Genomic DNA, 19850 nt, shown 5'->3' on the forward strand with positions numbered 1-19850 from the left:
CGGATGTAGTCCTACTCCGACTTGTCACTGGCACTTGCTGATGCTAGACCAGACGTCGCTCCGTGTCAATCGATGTCAGCCCGTCGCCGGTGAGACCAACAGAACAGAAGCCCATGCTTCTTCTGTTGACTCGTATCGAAGGGCTGAGTGTCAACAACCATTACTGTTCGTTGAGTGGGAGGAGTACGGGAGAGCTCGATAGCTCTCAGCATCAGCCCTCTTTACTCAGCTGTTCCCCACCGAAAACCACTAGACCAAACCAATTAAGGGCCCTCAATGGACCTGCCGGACGGGCCAGGTGGTATCTCCCGTGCTTTGAGCTCTTTTAGCGGGCACTCGGAGTACCTAAGCTCAGGGGGGCATCTCCGGTAGTTTCAAAGTACATACTTACAGTGGCCTGCCCCAAACACTACATAAAGAAAGTCTTAGCTGCCACCCTTGCAACAATTGCTTTTCGCCCAATTGGCAGAGTAAAGGACACGGTTGTCGCCTGCAACGAACACCATACCGAAGCTTACCTTACCACGCTCTACGACCGACAACCAGTGCGCTATTGCTCTCCCACTCTCGTCTCGGCATCGCATCACCGACGGTTCGCCTCGCCTTCAAAAGGATTTCCTTTTTAAATCCCACCCCATCCACCCTACTTACCGTCATTCCCACTCACGTCGCTGGCTGCCGTTACTTTCTCTCATCTTTGACAGCTTTTCCTCCCGCCAGCGTCTGCTCTGCTACCCACATTATTTTTTTCCTCTTTATAAAGGTTCGGCGCTCCGTGTTCCAACCTCTCGCATTGAATTCTTGGCAGAAAGAACGACGTGTGATTCCTGTCCTCCGCCCGCCAGAAACCCAACCAATTCGGGCAACCACCACCACCATTACCTGCTGCTCCTCGACGTGCTAGTCTCCACGGAAGCTTGATCGTCCTTGACTATACGCGCTCGCCGAAAGAAGCAGGTTCTATACCGATTTATCCTCCCCATCATCTCTCGAAACCATGGCACAGATCAGAGGCACTGCCGGGTACCACCTGGGCAACCAGAACCCTTTCGGGGGTGCACAAAGAGAGGGTCCTGCAGATCCGAGTCCGCTCGACGCCATTCGCGAACAAACCTCCAAGATCGAGGACATGCTCGATACGTTTAGTGAACCCATCAAGCCGTAAGCTCCCCCCAGAATTGCATTCCATCCTCCCACGCACTTTGAGTGAGCTGCGCGGGAGCTCGAGTTAGGGGTAACAGTAATGCTGACAGCGTCCCTATGCAGGTACCTCCCCGTCATTGGACGTTTCCTGATCGTCGTGACTTTCCTCGAGGACGCTCTCCGAATCCTGACGCAATGGAACGACCAATTGCTATACCTCCATGACTACAGGAAATGTATGTGGATTCCTTAAGTCGCGTCTACACTGCAAAATGCTAACCTGAAGCAACAGTCCCGTCCGGTCTTAACCACATGTTCCTCCTCGTCAACGTCATCACCATGGTCGCGTGTGCCTCCATGGTTATCATCCGCAAGCACTCCGACTACGCCGTTGCCGGTCTGATGGGCGTCGTCGTGGTCCAGGCGTTCGGCTACGGCTTGATCTTCGACCTCAACTTCTTCCTCCGCAACTTGTCCGTTATTGGCGGTCTTTTGATGGTGCTGTCCGATTCGTGGGTCCGGAAATCCAAGGCATTCGCTGGCCTGCCTTCGCTCGACGAGAAGGACCGCAAGATGTACTTCCAGCTCGCTGGTCGCGTCCTCCTGATCTTCCTCTTCATCGGCTTCGTCTGGAGCGGCGAGTGGTCCCTCTGGAGAGTCGTTGTCTCGCTCGTTGGCCTGGTCGCTTGCGTCATGGTTGTTGTTGGTTTCAAGGCCAAGTTCAGCGCCATCATGTTGGTTGTCATCCTCAGCATCTTCAACCTCCTGGTCAACAACTTCTGGACTGTAAGTCACTTTTTGCCCCCCTTTTGCGCGCCCTCCTCCAATTGAACTACATACTAATTACGTAACAGCTTCACGAGCACCACCCCCACAAGGATTTCGCCAAGTACGACTTCTTCCAGATCCTGTCTATCGTCGGTGGACTCCTCCTGCTCGTTAACAGCGGCCCCGGTCAGTTCAGCATCGACGAGAAGAAGAAGGTTTACTAGAGCGAGAGCGAGCGAGCTATATAGCGCCAATATGGGTGGCGTGTGGCTCAACAAGAGCTTTTACTGGGGTGGACTCGGGAAAGGCTTTTATGATTACCACCAAACTGGCTCTTGATAACGGATCTAGTACCTCGGAAAGAACAGAAGAAGGGTTGAAACGGCGCAGCCTGGCCCTCTCTGTCTGCAGTATTGTTTGTAAAAAAGTGTTACAGTTTAAGGATGAACGAAGGCGTATGACAGCATGATTTCTAATTCATACATCTACCGACTACCGATTACTTGTGCTTTGCGCCTGTACGACGCATAGATTGCATCTGTTGACGGCACAGGAGTTGAAACTAATTGGCATTGACATGCTATAGTGAGTGACTAAACCATGCCGAAGTATTGACAGACAGGAATTTGGCTTCAAGTATAACGAGTGACAAGGGTGCTTATCTAACGGTCTATGTTACTTTTGGTGCAAACCCCAATGACTTCCTCTCGAATATGAAATTTGAAGAAGTAAATGACTAGCAACAAAGGCAGGAGATGAAAGGGCAAGTAAAGGCTCGCATATTGCCATGGTGAGTGAGCTTGGGTACGGTCTACTCGCGCTCCTTGTTCACCAACAAGGTCGGCGCTGCGATGCGGCTCCTGTCCAACGCGCCACTCGGCGGCTCGGTGCACCGCGTCTTCGTGCAGGAGGCTGCCCAACTGTCCAAGGTCACGGTTGAGCTCGCCCAGCTGCTCTTGGGCGTGGTGCCAGTAATTAGCGGCGGCCACGTTGGCGGCGTCGCGGAGGGGATCCTCCTTGGCCCGTCCCTCCCCGAAAGCGTCACGGACCACGGCGTTGGGGTACCTCGTCTGTCTGATTATTCCGTGGCTTATGAGTTGGGCGATGTAGTCGTGGAGACGGATATACATCTTCACTCCCGAGCGGCTTGTTATGTCTTTCCAGCCTGGGCGGTGCCCTCCCTGAGTCCTTGGATCTCGTCAAGATCACTTATGCCCGGGCCTGTGGTCTTCTGTTGAAGAATCCAATTTCTTAGCGCCGATGACAGGAGACATGCTTCATGCTGAAGTTCACCACCATATGCTAGCTCCATCTTGTCCAGTTGGTTTTTTTTCGTTCGTTCGTTCGTTCGTTCGTTCGAATAGGAATCTTACTGACTTAGGAAAAGGGGCAGACGCAAATCGCCAGACGGCGGCATGTTGGCTCACTTTATAGCCGTCGTTTTCACCGATCCCCTTTTGCGTACAGGTCTAGTTTGCCCATCCGGCGCTCTCGATCGACCGACCAACAACCTGTTGGAAGTAACGGACAATGAACCCTTACGGTTTGCTTCCCTTCGAGACGAAACAAGTCCGCCCAAACAAGCACAAGCTGGCCTATGGGTATACCAGAACGTGACCCGATCGTTACTAACTGGCTGGATAGAGCGTTCATTGTTTCTTGCTAAATTTTTCGTCCAGTGGACTTGTAGCAACGGACATCCATCTCACTACCCATGGAGTGGGTTTGTGCAAAGACCCAATCAATCAAACGCCAGGGTAGTTGGTATAAAGCCGGAATCAGATTTCCTTCCTCCCCCATGCTGCTTGTTACAAGCAACAAACTCGAAGCTTGGGTCTGCAAAGTGGCATGTACCACATGGGTCGGTCACCAGTTCGAAGACGGGAAGGGTTGCAGTAGCCACAGGACTTGCAGCAAATATGGACGAAGCGCATCTCCAAAAGTATTCATGATCCGTATCCTAGGTCTCATAGCGACCTCGACTGATTGTTCGATACTGGAAAAGCTATAGCGAGCGACTAGTGCTGAAGTCAGCAAGCCCATGTCCTGGGCGAAACAGTTGGCTCAAGGTCCCTTTTCAGAAAACAGTGCAAACTGGCATCCCAAACATATTCGTGGCGAATATCATACCCAAACATCGACGAGTGAGACTAAAAGAAAGAAAAGAGATAAAAGCCAAAGAGAGCAGCAAGCTACTATTAGTCCTCCAGAAGTACACCACCCTCACTGCGTACGCGTCCAACCCCTACCCGTCAAGAGGAAACCTCGGCAAATCATTCTTGTCCGCCATCTTCGAGAACGCGTCCAACCAGATCTCGAAGCGCGGCAGGTTGAAGTCGAACTCGCCCCGAAAGTCCTCCTTGACGAAGTCCTCCAGCACGACGCCCCCGTACAGCCGCGCGCTCTGCTGCCCCCCGAAGGCGAGCCGGTGCAGCGGCTCCTTGGCGTGGTAGAGGTACCCGAACGCCGCGGCCGAGGCGGCGATGCGGACGGGGTCCCGCTTCTCCCGCCCCTGCTCGAAGGCTTCGCGGAACACGTCGACCGGGTAGGTGGCGTCGGTCAGGATTTCGGCACCGATGGCTTGGGCTAGGTAGTCGTGCAGGAGCAGGTAGTGGCCGAAGTGCTTCAGCTCCGTCGTGTCCGGGGTCGCGGTCTGGGTGCCGTCTTCCACCCCGGCCGTGTCCTTCAGGTCTTTCCATTTCCGGCGCTCTATTCGGGCGGCCTTTTGGGAGATGTCCTGCAAGTCCTCTCCCTCTGATATGAGACACCCGAAGTCAGCAAAAAGCGGGTAGGATTATGGGTGTAGATAGGAGGATGCGAGTGATCGGAGAGTGGCTGCATGTGAGATGTATGCACTTACTCCAGAACATGTCTAAGGCGTGATTTACGGGATTTTGGTCGATCCACCCCCTCGACTTGAAGTAAATGAGGACGTCGATGTATCGCTTCACTTCCAGGGCGGAGGTCGAGCTCGGTATCTGATCGAACGTCTCTCTGGTGGTCCATCGGATTGCGGACGCTGCTAGCTTCAAAGCCTTTTTTTCATAGGCACAGATCCATCCAGTGAGTATTACTGATAAGGCATCTAGTCTCAGACCGACTAGTATACGAGGAATCTGGGTATACATACCGTGGTTCGCTCGTCTCCGCCTGGTTGCTGGAGCCTAGCCTTGAGCTTGATGATTCCCTCCAGGTCGTCTATGGTCGGCGTTTTATTGGCTTCTGGATCAATGATCCAGTTCCTCAGGTCATCCACGAGGTCGAATCTTTCCATTCGCAGTTCCTCGTCAGTCAAATCAGATCCAAACTTTTCGGAGGCCTCGGACTTGGCCGACTGCGAGGACACCATGTTGGGCCGTTCAGAATGTTTTCTTTCGTTGCGGTGGAGATGCTTTGTTTAGTAGGTGGTGATGATGAAAGGGGATGGGAGATGTGAACGCAATGCAGAATGGAGCCCAGATGGCGGCTTCATAGCAACTTCTATTTATAATTGCCATTCTACTCGACATCTTTCCCTGACCATCGCCCGACGTGTGACCAACGGCTCCGTATAGCCTATCCAACATGATGTTGGAAACAGCTTCAGTGAAGGCATGGAGTCTGTGGGAAATAAATCAGAGCCAACATACTTCCACAGATGAGCAATCATGGCAGAGGATTGCGCCGTGATCACCAACACTCAGCCCTGGAACTCCTGTATCTGATTGACAGCACGAGTTTGAACCATTCACCAATGATCACACAACAAGTTTTTAAGACGTAGCCAAGGTAAACCGGATCTCCTTCAATTTTCACGCTGTAGGACGAAAGGGATCAGGGGCCCAAGTCTGGCACGCAGCACGTCTTACAAGGCCGAGAATCAGCGATGGCGAGAATGCTGCAACCAAGCAATCATAAGAGTCGAGATGAGGTCGGTGTTTATTTTATAGATCTATGGTAAACTCATGGGCTTCTTCTGACCAGCGACGAACTGTACGCATTATTGTCTTGTGGCAATTTCAGCCTACTGTGATAAGACAGGGAGAACTTCAACGCCTGCTGACATGTCAACTTTTCTAAATATGAGGCAATCGAGCCTGCTTCTACGTCAATATTGAGCTTTTAGGATCACATATCCGCTTACAAAGTTTCAAAGAAGTTCTGCATACGATTGTTCTATGTTTCTTGCTTATCACTTTGATGAGATTCCGAGTCCCCTATTTCGCTCACCACCCGTCACCCGTCCGTCAGTGCCAATTGCATCTTGATATATTTGAGATAGAACTATGCTCTTGCCAAAATAGTAAATAGCTTCAATAGCCCCAAGCTTAGTATAGCTGAGTATCACGATGTCGAACTAAGTAAACTAGTCAGCCCCTTTTCCCGTAGCCCCTGTCCAGCGCCAGCTGCCACCGGCCCTGCAGGCATAGGCTATAATTGGTGCCATAATCCACTGGCCCTCTGCCTCTCCCCACACCCGCACCGCACCGCCCCCCGATCGATCCACAGTGAAATGAATTGCTGGCTCCGTAATGCTGCATGCAGTGCCTCCGGCGATCACCACCATAATTCTCGGCGCTTACTGGCTGTATATTCGGCCTCGCTGTGTTTCGTGTTTCCGCCACCAATTAATTCCACATGCTCTACCTACCTGTGCCTCAGATACGAACACGAACTCATTAACCTACCTATTTACTGACCCAACCACTCTACTCCTTTCCCTTCCCAGCCCCGCCCCCACATTCACCACTGACATACCCTCACCCGCACCCTCACACGAGATCCCCCACCCCAACCAAACCCAGAAGCCAAGACCGCAAGACCGGGAAAGACAAGGACGCCATCCATGGCCGAAGCAGTAGGCACAGCCCTAGCCGTCGTCGGCGTCCTCGGCCAAATCTTCGACGGCTGCGTCAAGGCCTACGGCCACTTCACGACGGCCGCCGAGTTCGCCGAGCAGTCGCGCGGCCTCGCCTGCAAGCTGCGCATCGAGGAGATGCGGCTCGTGGTCTGGGGCCGGGCCTGGGGCGTCGCCGAGGGCAAGCTCGAGGCCCACCTCCTGGACGCCTACGGAGGCGGCGGAAGTGACAACACTGCCACTACTGCCCCGAAAGTAACGACGACAGGTCCCTTGGGGGGGAAAGGGAGAGGGCCAGGCGGGCGTCATGATGCGGTCCCTCGCCGTGCAGATCCTGAGCGAGCTGCACCGCACCATCACGGACGGGCAGAGGCTTCGGGAGCGGTACGGGCTCGTGGACGAGGACGAGAAGGGAGGCAGTAGTAATGGCAGCAGTAAAAAGGGGTCAGCGGCGGCAGGCAAGGAGGCGCTGGTCAAGCGGGCAAGCGATTCGGGCAAAAAGGAAGGAAGCAATGGCGGCGAATGGAGTTGGCGAAAGGAATTCTCGATACGCGCAAGATGGGTGGTAGGCGGTAAGTCCCACGAGCAATTCCCAAACCCGGTGCTTTACGATATACTGCGCATTCACGCATGTAAAACAGCAAGAATAAGAGAGAGCATTTTACTGAGATACCGTTTTCTCAATGTGCAACAGATAAAGACAAGTTCACCTCCCTGCTTAAAGATCTAAAAGGTGACTACCTAGTAACCCCTTTTCCCCTTTTCAGCCCCCATCCATCCCACCCCAATCACTGACACGAGCCCAGACTACAACGACGGCCTCGAGCAGCTCTTCCCCGCCTCCCGCATCCCCGCCATCCAGCGCACCTGGGTCGCCTCGCTGCTGCAGTCGGCCCGCCGCGACGTCGACCAGCTCCGCCTGCTCGAGCACGCCAGCGACGCCGTCTACCCACGCCTCCACGCCTCGGCCGGCCTCAAGCGCCTGCGCATCAACCTCGACAACGAGCCGCACGGCCCGGCCGCCTTCCGGCCCACCTTCGCCTTCCGCGTCGCCCGCCCGGCCCTGACCGTCTCGGACCGCGACCCCAAGCGGAGCGAGGGCCTCCACCAGCCCAACGACGACAAAGACTTGAAGTCCTCTGCCAATGCTAACAACGTGCTCATCGAGTGGGTCGACTACGACCCCCAAGACCTCGACGAGAAATTCGTCCACCTCCGCCGCCTCGACCAGCTCGCCCGCATGATGAACACGGCCACCCTGCGGCACCCGGACCTGCACACCATCGACTGCCTAGGCTACACCGACGACATTGCCAAAAACCGGTACGGCCTCGTCTACAAGGCGCCGCAGCCCACGCACGCGACCCTGCACGCCCTCATCACCAGCCCCGACCTCAAGACGCCCGACCTGGACGCGCGCGTGCGCCTGGCCCGGACCCTGGCCGTGGCCCTCTGGTCGCTGCACGCGCTCGACTGGCTGCACAAGTCGCTCTGCGCCCACAACATCCTCTTCTTCCCCTCGCCCGCCACCGCGGCCGCGACGCGGCCCACCGCCAGCGCCGCCGTGGTCCCCGACATCTCGGCGCCCTACCTCGTCGGCTTCGACGCCGCGCGGCCCGACCTCGACATCGACATGTCCGTCGCCACCACCAAGAACCACCCCGGCCCCTCCATCCTCGCCGACCTGCACCGGCACCCGAGCTCCCTCAGCGGTGGCCTGGCCGCGGCGCGCCGCCCCTACTGCAAGAGCTACGATATCTACAGCTTGGGCCTGGTCCTGCTCGAGATCGGGCTCTGGAAGCCGCTGCAGACCTACTACAAGCCGCACTACTCGGCCGAGCGCTGGCGCGACCGCGTCGTCCTGCCCGTCCTCGTGCCCGGGCTCGGCAACCGGACGGGGCGCGTCTACCGCGAGGTCGTCGAGCGCTGCCTCACGGCCCCGGACGACATCGGCGGCGACGAGGCCGGGCTGCTGATGGAGGGCGTCGTGGCGGCGCTGGAGAGCATCCATGTATAATACCTAGTTTACACATTTCTCTTTTTTGGAAGATACCACCATAAACATGAAAACGTTCATCATCAGACGCCCTCAAGCAATGACCAAATTATCAATAGCCTGCCGCGCCAACGCAATAATCCGCTGACACGTCGGCGTCTCCCCTCCTTGTGCAGCCGCAGCACGGCGCTGTAGTTGCCGCACTTGCCCGCCTGCACCAGGGGATCCACGACCGCATGCCGCGCCCGGGACCGCTCCTCCATCTGGATCACGAGGTCCTTGAGGCCGAGGTGGCACATCTCGCTTGCCCCTCCGGCCCCTCCTGTCTCGACGCCGCCGCCATGAACGGAATCCCGCGGTATCGGCGTCGTCGGGATATCGCTCGGCTCCGCGATGCCGTACACGTCGACCCGCAGCAGCGCCCGCACCGTGAGCCGCCAGATAGTCGGCTCCATCAACCGATGCTCCAGCATGGTCCGGGCCCCGCAGCAATCGTCCTCGGCCAGGGGGCCCCAGAGCCCGCCGTAGCCCTCCATCCTAAAAGGAATCTCGCGCCGCTCCGTCTGCGCGCGCGCCGCCTCCTTATCCACCAGCACCAGGATCCGCTCGTACGCGTGCGCGATGCTCGGGATCAGCGTCCCCAGCAGCATCAGGTTCTGGAAGTTCTGCATCGCGCGCGGCGCGCTGTGCGACATGGAGTCGGCCAGCGCCGCCTCCGACTTCAGGAGGTGCTCGTGCGCCCCGTTGCACACCGGGCAGTTGACCACCTGGTACGCCGTCTTGGCCGCCACGCGCGCCTGCCGGATCCCCTCGGTCACGCTGTTGGACAGCCGCTGCATCGAGTCGAGCGCCAGGTACAGGTTCGCCGTGCAGGCGCACGCGACCGAGTTGCTGTGCGGATTAGTCGTTGGAGGCGAGTTGTGGTTGTCATCGCCGCTGGTGCTCTCGGCGGAGGCCGACGAGCCCGAGGACATGTTCGGCACGCTGCCCGGCGGGGTGTCGGCCATGTTGATCAGCGCAGGGTCGAGATTGGACGACGACAGGGATGGGGCCTGCTCGACGCCCGCGTCGCCGCCAAAGTTGACCTGGCCAAAGTTCATGTCCATGTATCCAAACTGGCCCAGCTCCGGCCCTCCCTTGGTATTGTAATTATTGTCATTATCGTGGCTGCTGCCGATGTTGTATTCTTCGTGGGGTGGCAGCAGCGTCATGTCCTCGAGGAGGCCCGAGGGCAGCGATGCATCGAACATGGTATCCCCGCCGCTCAGGAAGCTCAGGAATGCCAGGCCCGGGTCTTCGGTGTCGGGCGGCACGCTGAGCATGGGGTTCTTGTTTGGGGACTCTTCCTCCGTAGCAGTGATAGTAGTAGTGGGACCGGCGGAGGCAGCATGCTCGTTAGTGGCCTGTTCCTCGCGGGGTCGTTTCCGGGGTCGGCCCATCTGTTTTTGGGGCGAGTAATGGCAGACGATGCCCTCGCGCTTGCACCGGGCGCACCCGTCGGCCTCTTTCGAGCATGCCAGTTTGCGGGAGCCTGTTGCGAGATGCGAGACCATCCATTTGGTCAGTAGGCTGGTTCTTCCCGAGAGACCCACTGGCTGGAGAGGGAAGCAACTTACGGCATTCGTCGCAGGCCCGATGCTTCGGAGCCGAACTGAATTGCTCCATCCCAGCAGTTGCGGATGACATTTTAACCTTACATGTACCGATATGCCGCTATTTCCTGGGGATTGGGTTGGAATGGATTCGTTATTGAACGAAAATGGTCATTCTATAAGAATTGTGAGAATGCAAAGGAGGATACAGCAGCTTTGCTGTCCATTCCGGAGGGCACAGCAACTAGATAATCATAGTGAGTAGACGAGTAGTGGGGAGAGGGATTGGTCGATTCGTAAGCATGGGTGACTGGAGGTATTACACGCACCCCCCGTAATCCTGCACTGCACGCCCCGTCAGCTGAGAATTGAACTTGGCTGAACAGCGAAAATGCTCGTAGCCTTCTATGCAATGGTCGAGTATTAGACGATGTCAGCATTTTGAGAGATTACAACTATAATGCCACGGTGAAGCGTCGCATCCATGTTGCACTGTCCCGCAATGGCCGAACTAGCATCCTTGCATGTGCGAATAGCCACCAAATTATGATGAAAACAAGTGTAGCATTCCAGGAAAACAATACTAGTTGATAGGTACACGACTCCTAATCCCTATGTCCAAGGCACTACTCATGCAGCATAGACTCTTTACTAGCTGGCTGGCTGTTCTCATCAGCGCTGCGTCTCGGCATTGCGCTTCCCTCCCTTTACTCTGTCATTCACCCGACCTAGGCGCCGTTCCTCGGCGCGTTTCTGTCTTGCCGCCTGCTCCTCCGTAATCTTGCTTTTATCCAATGCGTCAACAGAAGTCAGGTCTGCGAGGAAACGTCTGATCCGCAATCCAGTCTTCTGACGGACCAGTGCATCGAACGTACCGTCAGCCGCTGCGTGTACAGCTATCTGAAGGCCTTGGAGTACATCTTGATCCTTGATGTCGCTGTCGTCGTAATCAAAGAACACATCCAAGTCGCTCAGGGCTTCTTCGACCGCACTCCTCTTTGGCTCTGGAGTGATATGGGGTTTGGCTTGGTTATTTTGTGGTGAGGGTTCATCTGGCTTCCTTGAAGTCGTCTTAATCTTTGACAAACGTTGCCCTGCTAATGCGACGGGCGGTCGCTTCGAAGATAGCTGAGAGAACATGGTTTGCGGTTCTCGGCAAGTCTCATTACTTGGTATAGTTAGCAACGGACGAACCTTCTGGCGACGAGGGCTAGCAGTGACACGTTCAGCTTGTCGATCCTTCGGTATGTTGGGTAAAGGCCGATCGAAGCCAGGCTGTTCAGGACGTGGCCAAAGACGATGACTCTCGTTCTCCCTTTTCGCGGCGTTGCGAGAGATATTATCCAACGCGCGCTCTAGAGACGAAGTGGTGCTGATAGTGTGTTTCCATGTGCGTGGAAGCTCTGGTGCCGACTTCTGTGGGCTGATCGCTCGTTTTCTCAAACCTTGGCGACGGGGAGTGTTGTGGTCTACTTCTACGGCCGTCTGATAGGGGCGGTCCCTGCGTGGTGAAATATCTTCCGCCAGCACTCGGGGGATCGAAGCCAAAGCATCTTCTCGCCTCATGGTCATGCCGGGCGGACGTTTTCCCACTGGCTTCACTGGCTTGCTCTGCAGGCTAAGACTGCCCGACCTGACAGTTTCCGGTTTCGAGTCTCGTCGGTCGAAGTCTTGAGGAGGGGTTGGTGGCTCCTTTTTGAGAAAGGGCAATTGCGCGACATCGCGATCGGTAGTGGGTGGGTATCGCTGGCGGCTGAGAGGGTTTTTGTTGGGTATAGTTGTTTCTCCTAGGTTGATCTGGATTTTGCCATTGGAAATGATCTTGGTTCTGTTGGGTGAGTTTGGTCCAGGGTTTGGCTCTTTCCCATCCGCACCTTTCTCCCTGAGCCATGGCAGCGGTCTTCTCAGACCCGTCTGCTCCTTCTTCTTACCTTGCGCTACCTCCAACATAGCCGTCGAGAGGCCATCTTCTGGTGTGAAGCGGATGTACGTGTCGTTGCTGTAGACAGATGACGTGCTTCTATGGTCATGATGGCCATCTAGTTCAGCCGCGAGGGGGAGCGAGTTTCGGCGCTTCTTGCTATCCATCCAGTGGGGGGCTGGAGGCTTGCCCGCAGCCTCGGCGGTGACCATTCCTCTTTGCTCCTCGGAGGTTACGGCGAGCCCGGCAGCCTCGAACTCGCTTCGATAGGGGAGGAGAGGTTTGACGGTGTGGATTGATGGTTTGGAGTCGGACTCGGTAGGCGTGATGACCGGAAGTTTGCCTGCCGCGCCAGCTGCTTTGGCGTACTTCTCCAACTCCTTGGTGAAGTGTCTGAGGGCCTTGCGCTGGCTAGATGTACGAGACGGTATACTGGATGAATCAAGCATGTCCTCGGCCAACTGGGCAGATGGTATCAGGGATGAAAGCCGTCTTTGCTGAGCAAGCGTGCGGTGAATGGCGTCCCAGGTTGCTGGATCTGAGATGCCAAGCCGCTTTTCCCGGTTTCTGTCCCGATGGTTCTCCGGATAGATGCCGTCGCGCCCTAGCAGCTCTACTGGCACATTGTTTGTTCGATTGCCGAGCACACCTGTCGACTTGTCTTTTGACCGGGAGCTGTCAGGAATAGGCAGTGTGCCCCAGTACGGATTCCCTTCATAGTCTTCCAGGAAATCCGATAGTTGCTTCAAAGAGCGACGATCCCGCTTCTCTAGAGGTCGCTTGATTGGCTTGCTCACTTGGCGTTTAGGGCTTCGTCTGCAGATATGCAAGCCGCATTTTCGACGGCTGACGCGACGATGCGGCCGGCGTATTTTGGTGAGCTCTCCAGACAGCGGGGCGCGGGTGACTTCAACAGCGGCATTGTGTGGGTGGCTGTCGCTGAAGTCCGAGGAGCGGGGAAGATTCACCCTCGGTAGACGATGAGGGCTTCCCTTCTAGGGTAGGTCAAGTTGAGGCATCGATCGTAAGTCAAAGAGTAGAAGGAGAACCAGGAGACCAAAACTGAGATAGATGATTGAAGTTGTATTGGCTGCAAGTAAGACAGAAAGATAGCTACTCAGAGCGAGCTGGGTGGTATTCGGATTATCGTTGTGTATTTCGGTCAACAGAGATGAGCGGATGTGTCTGGTTGTTGGCACGCGTCCAACTCTGCCACGCTCGTGCCTTCCCATCTATCGCTTGCCTTCCTGCGGTGGTGGTAGATTCCCTCGGCGGAACGAACCGTATCAGCTGGTGGTGAGACCGTAGCTTCCGTGGGAAACCTCCCAACGTCCTTACCGCACGGGTTGCACGCTGAGAGCCGGCGAATGACATGATGGTTCGCTCCCACGCCTTACACTAATCAAAGATCAAGACGATCTGTGGATATCTGTGATGCCGGGAGCAGAGTATACTTCCAATTGACGACGGCCTTTGCGCAGCAAGAACTCTATGGCCGCGAAGTCCCTCTTGTCAATTTGAATGCTTTTGTTCATTTCCGATCTTTTCATCGGTCAGCCTCAACCCATGTCAGCCTCATTAGACAGGAATGAATTCCTTACCTGGCAAAAGTCTTGAAGTTAGAGCGGGTTGCCTTGTGGTTGAATATTAGTGTTAGTAATTGAAGTCGCTTTTGATGAGAGGAATGAATACCTCTGGTTTTGCACGAGCCGCGCGGAGACACTGCCGATACAGTGAGAGGACATCCCTCTGCAACCCCGACAACCGCATCTTCAACTGAAAGTTCCACAAACGTAATTTTTCTATGTCAGTGTTTGATTATTGCAGGTTGCGTTGATGTAGAGATTTGGGTGCTGCTTAACACATCAATGGATGTTAGCGGGCTTGGTCAATGTCGTCAGTACATTTGCTACTCTGCAGACAAAGCTTCCCTGCCGGCCCGCCAGCAGCTGCCAGCCCATCACGTCGTGGAGTTGACGTCCTCCAGATACTTCGATCCCGAACCATCTTGCTCCTACCTATCACAGATGGAAGGTTCTCCTTCTTTTACATAGTGGCTTACCTGAAGGCGACGATATATTCGTACTCAAAATTGAACAATAGGCCAACTGGGGAGAAGAGATCTTCATCTTGAAGCTATCTAAAAACACCCGATTTCCAGACTGCATTTTCCATATCTGTCACATTGCATATCCAGATGCAGAACATGGAAACTATGCGATTGCTGCGATCCTTGAATTAGACAAAATATCTCAGTGCCGCGTTCTTGGCAAGCGTATTCCCTCATCGAGCAAGGGTTTGGCACCAATCATACTTGGCGCACTGCAACAAGGTAAAGAAACTTGCCCTCATACGTACAGTTGTGCGTAATCGGCGATGTTTGGCATGACCGGATAGACAGAAATGTCGAGGGAGTGGAAACATCTCCCGAGGTGTCGTTACTCGTGTATTCGGGTTCCCAATGCAACCTTGTAATGGCTATCCGCCGCGGGCTCTCGGGTTTACACAGATGACCAATGGCCATCAGCTCTGGTGTCCATGCTTACACCAGAGGAGCATCCTCGCTTTGGTATGAATGCATGACAGCCAAAAGGGATATCTTGTTTTCAAAATATCACACGCATTATTATAAGTAGCAGATCGACGAGATTTTCTTCATAACAATCGTAGCCCTTCCATAGTTTTGACCCCCCTTTTCTCATCTCAACCAACCGTCTGCAGTAGTAATCATGTCGACCACCACCCTCCCAGCCAAAACCAGCAACAGCACCCTTGTCGAAGTCGACTCCCTCATCATCCGCACCATCATCAACGACGAAATCGACCAAATCTCCCCCTCGCCCCACCCAGGCGTCCGCCACCCCCAATCCTTCATGGGCGCGCCCCTCACCCCCCTGAACGATTATCCTACTGCTTCTGCCGCCGACCGAGGCGGCGCGACGAGGGAGCTGCGCATGGACACCCTCTGCTGCGGCGCCCACGGCCTCTCCCTGCTCATCACCGCCGTCAAAGACGGCCTCCCGCGGCACAGCCTGCTCTTCGACGCCGGGCCCGAGGGCGAGGTTTGGGAGCGCAACGCGCGGCGGCTGGGGCTCGATGTGGGGGAGATCGAGCACGTGGTGCTGTCGCACTGGCACCGGGACCACTCGGGCGGTCTGGTCAGCGCGGTCAGGATGATCTCCGAAGCCGCCGCTGCCACTCCCGTAGTCGTCGACGTGCACCCCGACCGGCCCGCGTTCAGGGGCGTCATGATCCCCTCCACCCAAGAGCCCATCTCGCTGCAAGCGGATCCGACAGTCCAGGAACTAAATGACGCCGGCGCCGTGGTGCGTAGCGAGGGTGAGGCGCACACGGTCCTCGACGACATGTTCCTAGTCTCGGGCGCGATCCCGCGCGAGACGGACTACGAGGGCGGCATCCCCGGCGGCATCACCTTCAACGAGACGAGCGGGGAGTGGGAAAAGGACGAGCTGATCATGGACGAGCGCTTAGTCATGTGTCACCTCAAGGACAAGGGGCTCGTCGTCTTCACAGGGTGCAGCCACGCCGGCGTCGTGAACGTCTCGCGTCACGCGGTGCGGATGGGTGGTGGCAGGGTTCCGCTGTACAGCGTCGTGGGAGGGTATCATCTGGCGGATGCGAGCGCGGAGAAGATGGAGAAGTCGATGAGGGATCTCAGGGCACTGGGGCCGGAGATACTGATGCCGGGGCATTGTACCGGGTGGCGCTTCAAGGTCCGCGTGGAGAAGGAGATGCCGGGGCACATGGCTCCTATCTTTGGTGGGACGAAGTACGAACTGGTTTAGCGAACCAATAGGGGATCATCACACGAAGCACGTTGAAGATAACCTCTAGATGCAATCAAAGAAAAGCACCAATGTGCCAATCTCGGGGGGTGCAGCGATAAACATTATATATGAACTCCAGAAAACGACTGAGAGTGGTCTCACCATCCCTATCTATAGCGACTCCTTGCATCAAGTGGAATCAAACCCCCCTTTCCATTGACCCCACTTCAATAACCCCCCCCCCCCCCCCCCAAGTCCTTCGTAGCAGCACTAACCAGTTGCCAAACCATCACACGTACCGAGTCGCCAAAACAAAACAGCGAGAAAGTGTCAAAGGCCTACCGAGAGGCAAAACCGCGCCTTCGTCAACACGTCGGAGCAGGTATCCGCAACCCTAGGCTCAAGGGGCTCCGGAGCAGATCGCAATCGGTATAAGCCCCGATCAGCCCCGTCATCCAAAGCCAGATTGCTCAGCCCATAATACCCATGAGAGCCCCCATGCCAATCCGGCAGCGACGACGACGACGGTGAAACCAAGGGGGTCGGACGATAGGCTGAGTAAGGCGAGGTCTCAAGCACCGCCGTCGAAACCCCCCGGCGATTTCCCTCTGTACCCTCCTCTTCCTCAACCACGACCGGAAGCTGCCGCTGCCGCCCCCTTTCGTTCCTGCTACTCTTACTCGCCATCTTCTCGAGGTGCTTGTTGAAGAGCGTACGGTTATACCGGCTGCAGCAAGCCGAAGCCGAGCGCCGGCCCAGCAGCCGCTCCGCGATCTCCTCCCAGTCCAGCTTGCACCGCTCGCGGAGCTCCAGCAGCTGGCGGTCCTCCTCGGCCGTCCAGAAGAAGGAGGCGAACCCCTCTGGCTCGTAGACCGGCGGCTTGAATGCTGATGATGGCGGCGGCGGCGATGATGGAGGTGCTCGTGGTGCCGCTGTCCCCGTAGCCGCACTGCTTGGGTTTGGGCTGCCGCCGCCGTGCGGAGCCATGACGGCTACTGGGTAATAGTAGGAGGAGTAGGGGTCGTTGTCGCTGTTGCTGAGATCGTAGCGGTCTTGGTCGTCGAGCCCTCGCGGGTGGAGCAGATCCGGCGGGCTGGGTGCGCTATCCCACAATAGTCCGGCTCTCCTAGACTGGTAGTGGGTGATCAGCTTCCGAAAGCGTCCCCGGATGGATTGGACTTGGTCGTGGTGCTGCCGTGGAGCGTCGCCGTAGGCCGACATCATCATGGACGTAGCGAATTACCAGCCAGCAGGAAACCAGAAGAAAAAGGCTTTTTCGACGGCCCATCATGTTCTCCTCTCGCTCCCATCACATCTTTGTTTGTTGGATGATGGGACAGACAGGGATCCTGGCAGTTGTGCGGGAAAGCCAACAACGCCATTTACCAGAGCCCCGGAAACCAATTGGCATACACTTCAATTCGCGAGCTATTCTTAGTCAATCGATGACATACATCTCAAGAGGTCGTACTAGTATATCATATTTGGACATATATTGTTGGCTTTCGTTTTAGGAATGACGAGGAGCTGTTCTAGGTCTCGAGCTTGTAATCAACATCTGGGCATTTTGTTTTGGTCGATCAATAGTTGAGGCTTGCGGGAATGGGAGATTGGCCTTTTTCGGCTTTTATGGCAGTCGAGGCCGCCAAGCATCAAGATCACAGATCTGATTCCTCCTCATCCACCTTGTCTTCATCATCAGTGTAGGCGGCATATGCGTTCTCGGCATCCATATGATCTACCTCCGGCCGAGCTCGTTGGCGGCGCCATCTGGACCACTCCAAGCGTATGATAATGAAGAATAATAACCAGCATGTGAGGAAAGGCGGAGTGAAGAGACACCATATCCACATGTATGACAACTCCATCGCTTGCTCAGCAGAATCGCGGAAGAATATTATAAAGCCTGTGGACCCCAGAATCGAAATGAGCGTAGAAAGACCGATCACTATCGCCATCCATTCCTTTTCCGCGTTGGAATAGCGGGAGGTGTTCTGTTCGTGGCGTTTGCCCTGGCCTTTTCCATCATTGTTGGCGGCATGTTGCTTCTCGGTATCCGCTGTTGCGCCATCATCACCCTCATCCTCATCCCTGCTGTCGGTAAATCCATTCTCGACATCAACGTTGTCTATCCCCAGTCGAGCTCGCTGCTGGCGCCATGCTGACATCTCTATGTATGGGATATAGAAAAACAACGTCAAGAATGGGAGGGCGGGACCGAAGATTGCCCAAACCCAGACGTACCGCTCCAGAGTTTTCGGAGGGAAGCGGGTTGTTAAGTTGCCGAAACACAGAATAACCATAACCGCGATGATTGCTGACAGGTACTTCAAACGATATGCCCACAGTCTTTGCGACTCGGAAAGGATGTAGGCTTCTTTCTGGGCTGGAGGCTTGGCATCCGCTCTGGAGGAGGGGGGATCGGGAGCCGCTTTTACCTCGAATAAAATGTGTACGGCAAAGCGTCCGAGAATCGCCATTGCTATCGGAAACGCCCAAGGGTCACGGCCGAGTAAATAAATAATGTCATCGGACCTTTCTGTGTCGGGTTTGACAATCATTTCCGGATGAGATAAACCCAACCACATGATGCCGCAGGCCACGAGTCCGGAGATTGCCATGGGTACACAAAAGAACCAAGAGTTGGCAGCCATTGCGATTAGATTAGATCGATAGCTTCCGCAAGATTTGTGCGAATGTTGTATTCGGGTGCCGCAGTCAATGTCGTAGGCCGTTCGTTCATGCAGTCATTAGATGGAGAGGATGGTCCAAACAAAGACTTGCGAGCCTATGTAGAAGTAAGCGTACGTACATAATCTTGGGCAATTGGAATACAGGAATTTCAGGAATCGGAGAAATGTGTCTCTCTGAAAATGCCTAATGTACTAAGTTTGAAGCAGACTGCCGACGTCCATCGGCACAGCGCCAAATAACTCAAATTCAGAGACAACGCCAGTTTCCTCAATTGTTTTCTCAGTTTTCAATGTACGGTGTCAAGTCAGAGCGAGCCTAGACTAGACCCTTGATATCCAAATAATCCGCCTCGGTTTGACATAATCGACGCCGTCTGGATGTTTCCAAGTCGACGATGGCAAGCACCGATGACGAACAAAAGGGCACAGCAATCAACATCGACCAGTACAGTTTGGATGGAGACAAGATACCCCAGATTCCAGCCACTCCAAACAGGAGAAAGAGACAAACATACGATGTGAACCACACCCAATTCCCATGTCTCTGTTCAGATTCGGTGTAGCGACCCCTGAAGAAATATTCCAGCCAAATGTAGATGAACTGAGCCAAGAAGTGGCCGATGCATTCGCCGAGGCATTCCATCATCAAAGGGCTCGGCGGGAAGAGGGTGTGAATGGAGCCCCTGCCTAGATCTTTACGTTGCCGTATGGTGTGTGGAAGGGGAGAATCGCCGAGGAGCCTCAATGAAACGGCGTAAACTGCGCGGGAAAGGGATGGACTTGGTAGGTTGTAACTTCCGAATATTTCTCCTAATTGGTTGCTTGACGACCCATAACATGTAGCAAGTGAAACTGGCTGTGTAACGGGATAGGATACTGAAGGGGCTGTTGGGTGCAAGATTTGGATGTATGCAGTTTATGTAGAAACAATGAATGGATGGAAGGTAAACCCCGGATAAATTGGAGATGTCTTGTCTCGTTTGGACACCAAGAAGCTGAGGATGAGCTTGCAATCGAGCAAGGCCCCTATCGTGGTACTGACCGACCACAGGGCGCTAGTGGGTATTGTCGACCAGACGAGTCTACGATCGGTTGACATCGTAAAGAACAAC

General features: G+C 55.2%; 10 protein-coding genes across 10 annotated transcripts; 3 read left to right on the forward strand and 7 right to left on the reverse strand.

Moving 5' to 3' along the window:
• Nucleotides 1-997: 997 nt before the first annotated feature.
• PG985_007458 (SURF4-domain-containing protein) lies at nucleotides 998-2154 on the forward strand (the record flags this gene model as incomplete). Its single annotated transcript, XM_066827226.1, has 4 exons — nucleotides 998-1161; nucleotides 1267-1379; nucleotides 1436-1929; nucleotides 1998-2154. 4 exons carry the CDS (start codon nucleotides 998-1000, stop codon nucleotides 2133-2135), a joined length of 909 nt encoding a protein of 302 aa, XP_066684901.1. The 3' UTR covers nucleotides 2136-2154.
• Nucleotides 2155-2573: 419 nt separating this feature from the next.
• PG985_007459 (uncharacterized protein) lies at nucleotides 2574-3041 on the reverse strand (the record flags this gene model as incomplete). The annotated part of the gene is made up of 1 exon (XM_066827227.1): nucleotides 2574-3041. One exon carries the CDS (start codon nucleotides 3039-3041, stop codon nucleotides 2574-2576), a length of 468 nt encoding a protein of 155 aa, XP_066684902.1.
• Nucleotides 3042-4156: 1115 nt separating this feature from the next.
• Nucleotides 4157-5260, reverse strand: PG985_007460 (uncharacterized protein; the record flags this gene model as incomplete). Its single annotated transcript, XM_066827228.1, has 2 exons — nucleotides 4157-4633; nucleotides 5042-5260. 2 exons carry the CDS (start codon nucleotides 5258-5260, stop codon nucleotides 4157-4159), a joined length of 696 nt encoding a protein of 231 aa, XP_066684903.1.
• Nucleotides 5261-6695: 1435 nt separating this feature from the next.
• On the forward strand, nucleotides 6696-8765 carry PG985_007461 (uncharacterized protein; the record flags this gene model as incomplete). Its single annotated transcript, XM_066827229.1, is given in 4 exon segments — nucleotides 6696-7003; nucleotides 7017-7320; nucleotides 7443-7481; nucleotides 7516-8765. 4 exon segments carry the CDS (start codon nucleotides 6737-6739, stop codon nucleotides 8763-8765), a joined length of 1860 nt encoding a protein of 619 aa, XP_066684904.1. The 5' UTR covers nucleotides 6696-6736.
• Nucleotides 8766-8827: 62 nt separating this feature from the next.
• Nucleotides 8828-10430, reverse strand: PG985_007462 (lactose regulatory protein LAC9; the record flags this gene model as incomplete). Its single annotated transcript, XM_066827230.1, has 2 exons — nucleotides 8828-10275; nucleotides 10361-10430. 2 exons carry the CDS (start codon nucleotides 10428-10430, stop codon nucleotides 8828-8830), a joined length of 1518 nt encoding a protein of 505 aa, XP_066684905.1.
• A 578-nt stretch (nucleotides 10431-11008) lies between these two features.
• PG985_007463 (uncharacterized protein) lies at nucleotides 11009-13631 on the reverse strand (the record flags this gene model as incomplete). Its single annotated transcript, XM_066827231.1, has 2 exons — nucleotides 11009-13252; nucleotides 13596-13631. 2 exons carry the CDS (start codon nucleotides 13629-13631, stop codon nucleotides 11009-11011), a joined length of 2280 nt encoding a protein of 759 aa, XP_066684906.1.
• Nucleotides 13632-13666: 35 nt separating this feature from the next.
• Nucleotides 13667-14002, reverse strand: PG985_007464 (Complex 1 LYR; the record flags this gene model as incomplete). Its single annotated transcript, XM_066827232.1, has 2 exons — nucleotides 13667-13799; nucleotides 13950-14002. 2 exons carry the CDS (start codon nucleotides 14000-14002, stop codon nucleotides 13667-13669), a joined length of 186 nt encoding a protein of 61 aa, XP_066684907.1.
• Nucleotides 14003-14986: 984 nt separating this feature from the next.
• On the forward strand, nucleotides 14987-16063 carry PG985_007465 (uncharacterized protein; the record flags this gene model as incomplete). The annotated part of the gene is made up of 1 exon (XM_066827233.1): nucleotides 14987-16063. The coding sequence occupies one exon, from the start codon at nucleotides 14987-14989 to the stop codon at nucleotides 16061-16063; it is 1077 nt and encodes a 358-aa protein (XP_066684908.1).
• Nucleotides 16064-16375: 312 nt separating this feature from the next.
• Nucleotides 16376-17269, reverse strand: PG985_007466 (uncharacterized protein; the record flags this gene model as incomplete). Its single annotated transcript, XM_066827234.1, has 1 exon — nucleotides 16376-17269. The coding sequence occupies one exon, from the start codon at nucleotides 17267-17269 to the stop codon at nucleotides 16376-16378; it is 894 nt and encodes a 297-aa protein (XP_066684909.1).
• Nucleotides 17270-17703: 434 nt separating this feature from the next.
• On the reverse strand, nucleotides 17704-18699 carry PG985_007467 (uncharacterized protein; the record flags this gene model as incomplete). Its single annotated transcript, XM_066827235.1, has 1 exon — nucleotides 17704-18699. One exon carries the CDS (start codon nucleotides 18697-18699, stop codon nucleotides 17704-17706), a length of 996 nt encoding a protein of 331 aa, XP_066684910.1.
• Nucleotides 18700-19850: the final 1151 nt, after the last annotated feature.

Source organism: Apiospora marii, assembly GCF_038362585.1.
Source record: "Apiospora marii strain CBS 49790 chromosome Unknown utg000004l_segment0_segment1, whole genome shotgun sequence".
Lineage (NCBI taxonomy): Eukaryota > Fungi > Ascomycota > Sordariomycetes > Amphisphaeriales > Apiosporaceae > Apiospora > Apiospora marii.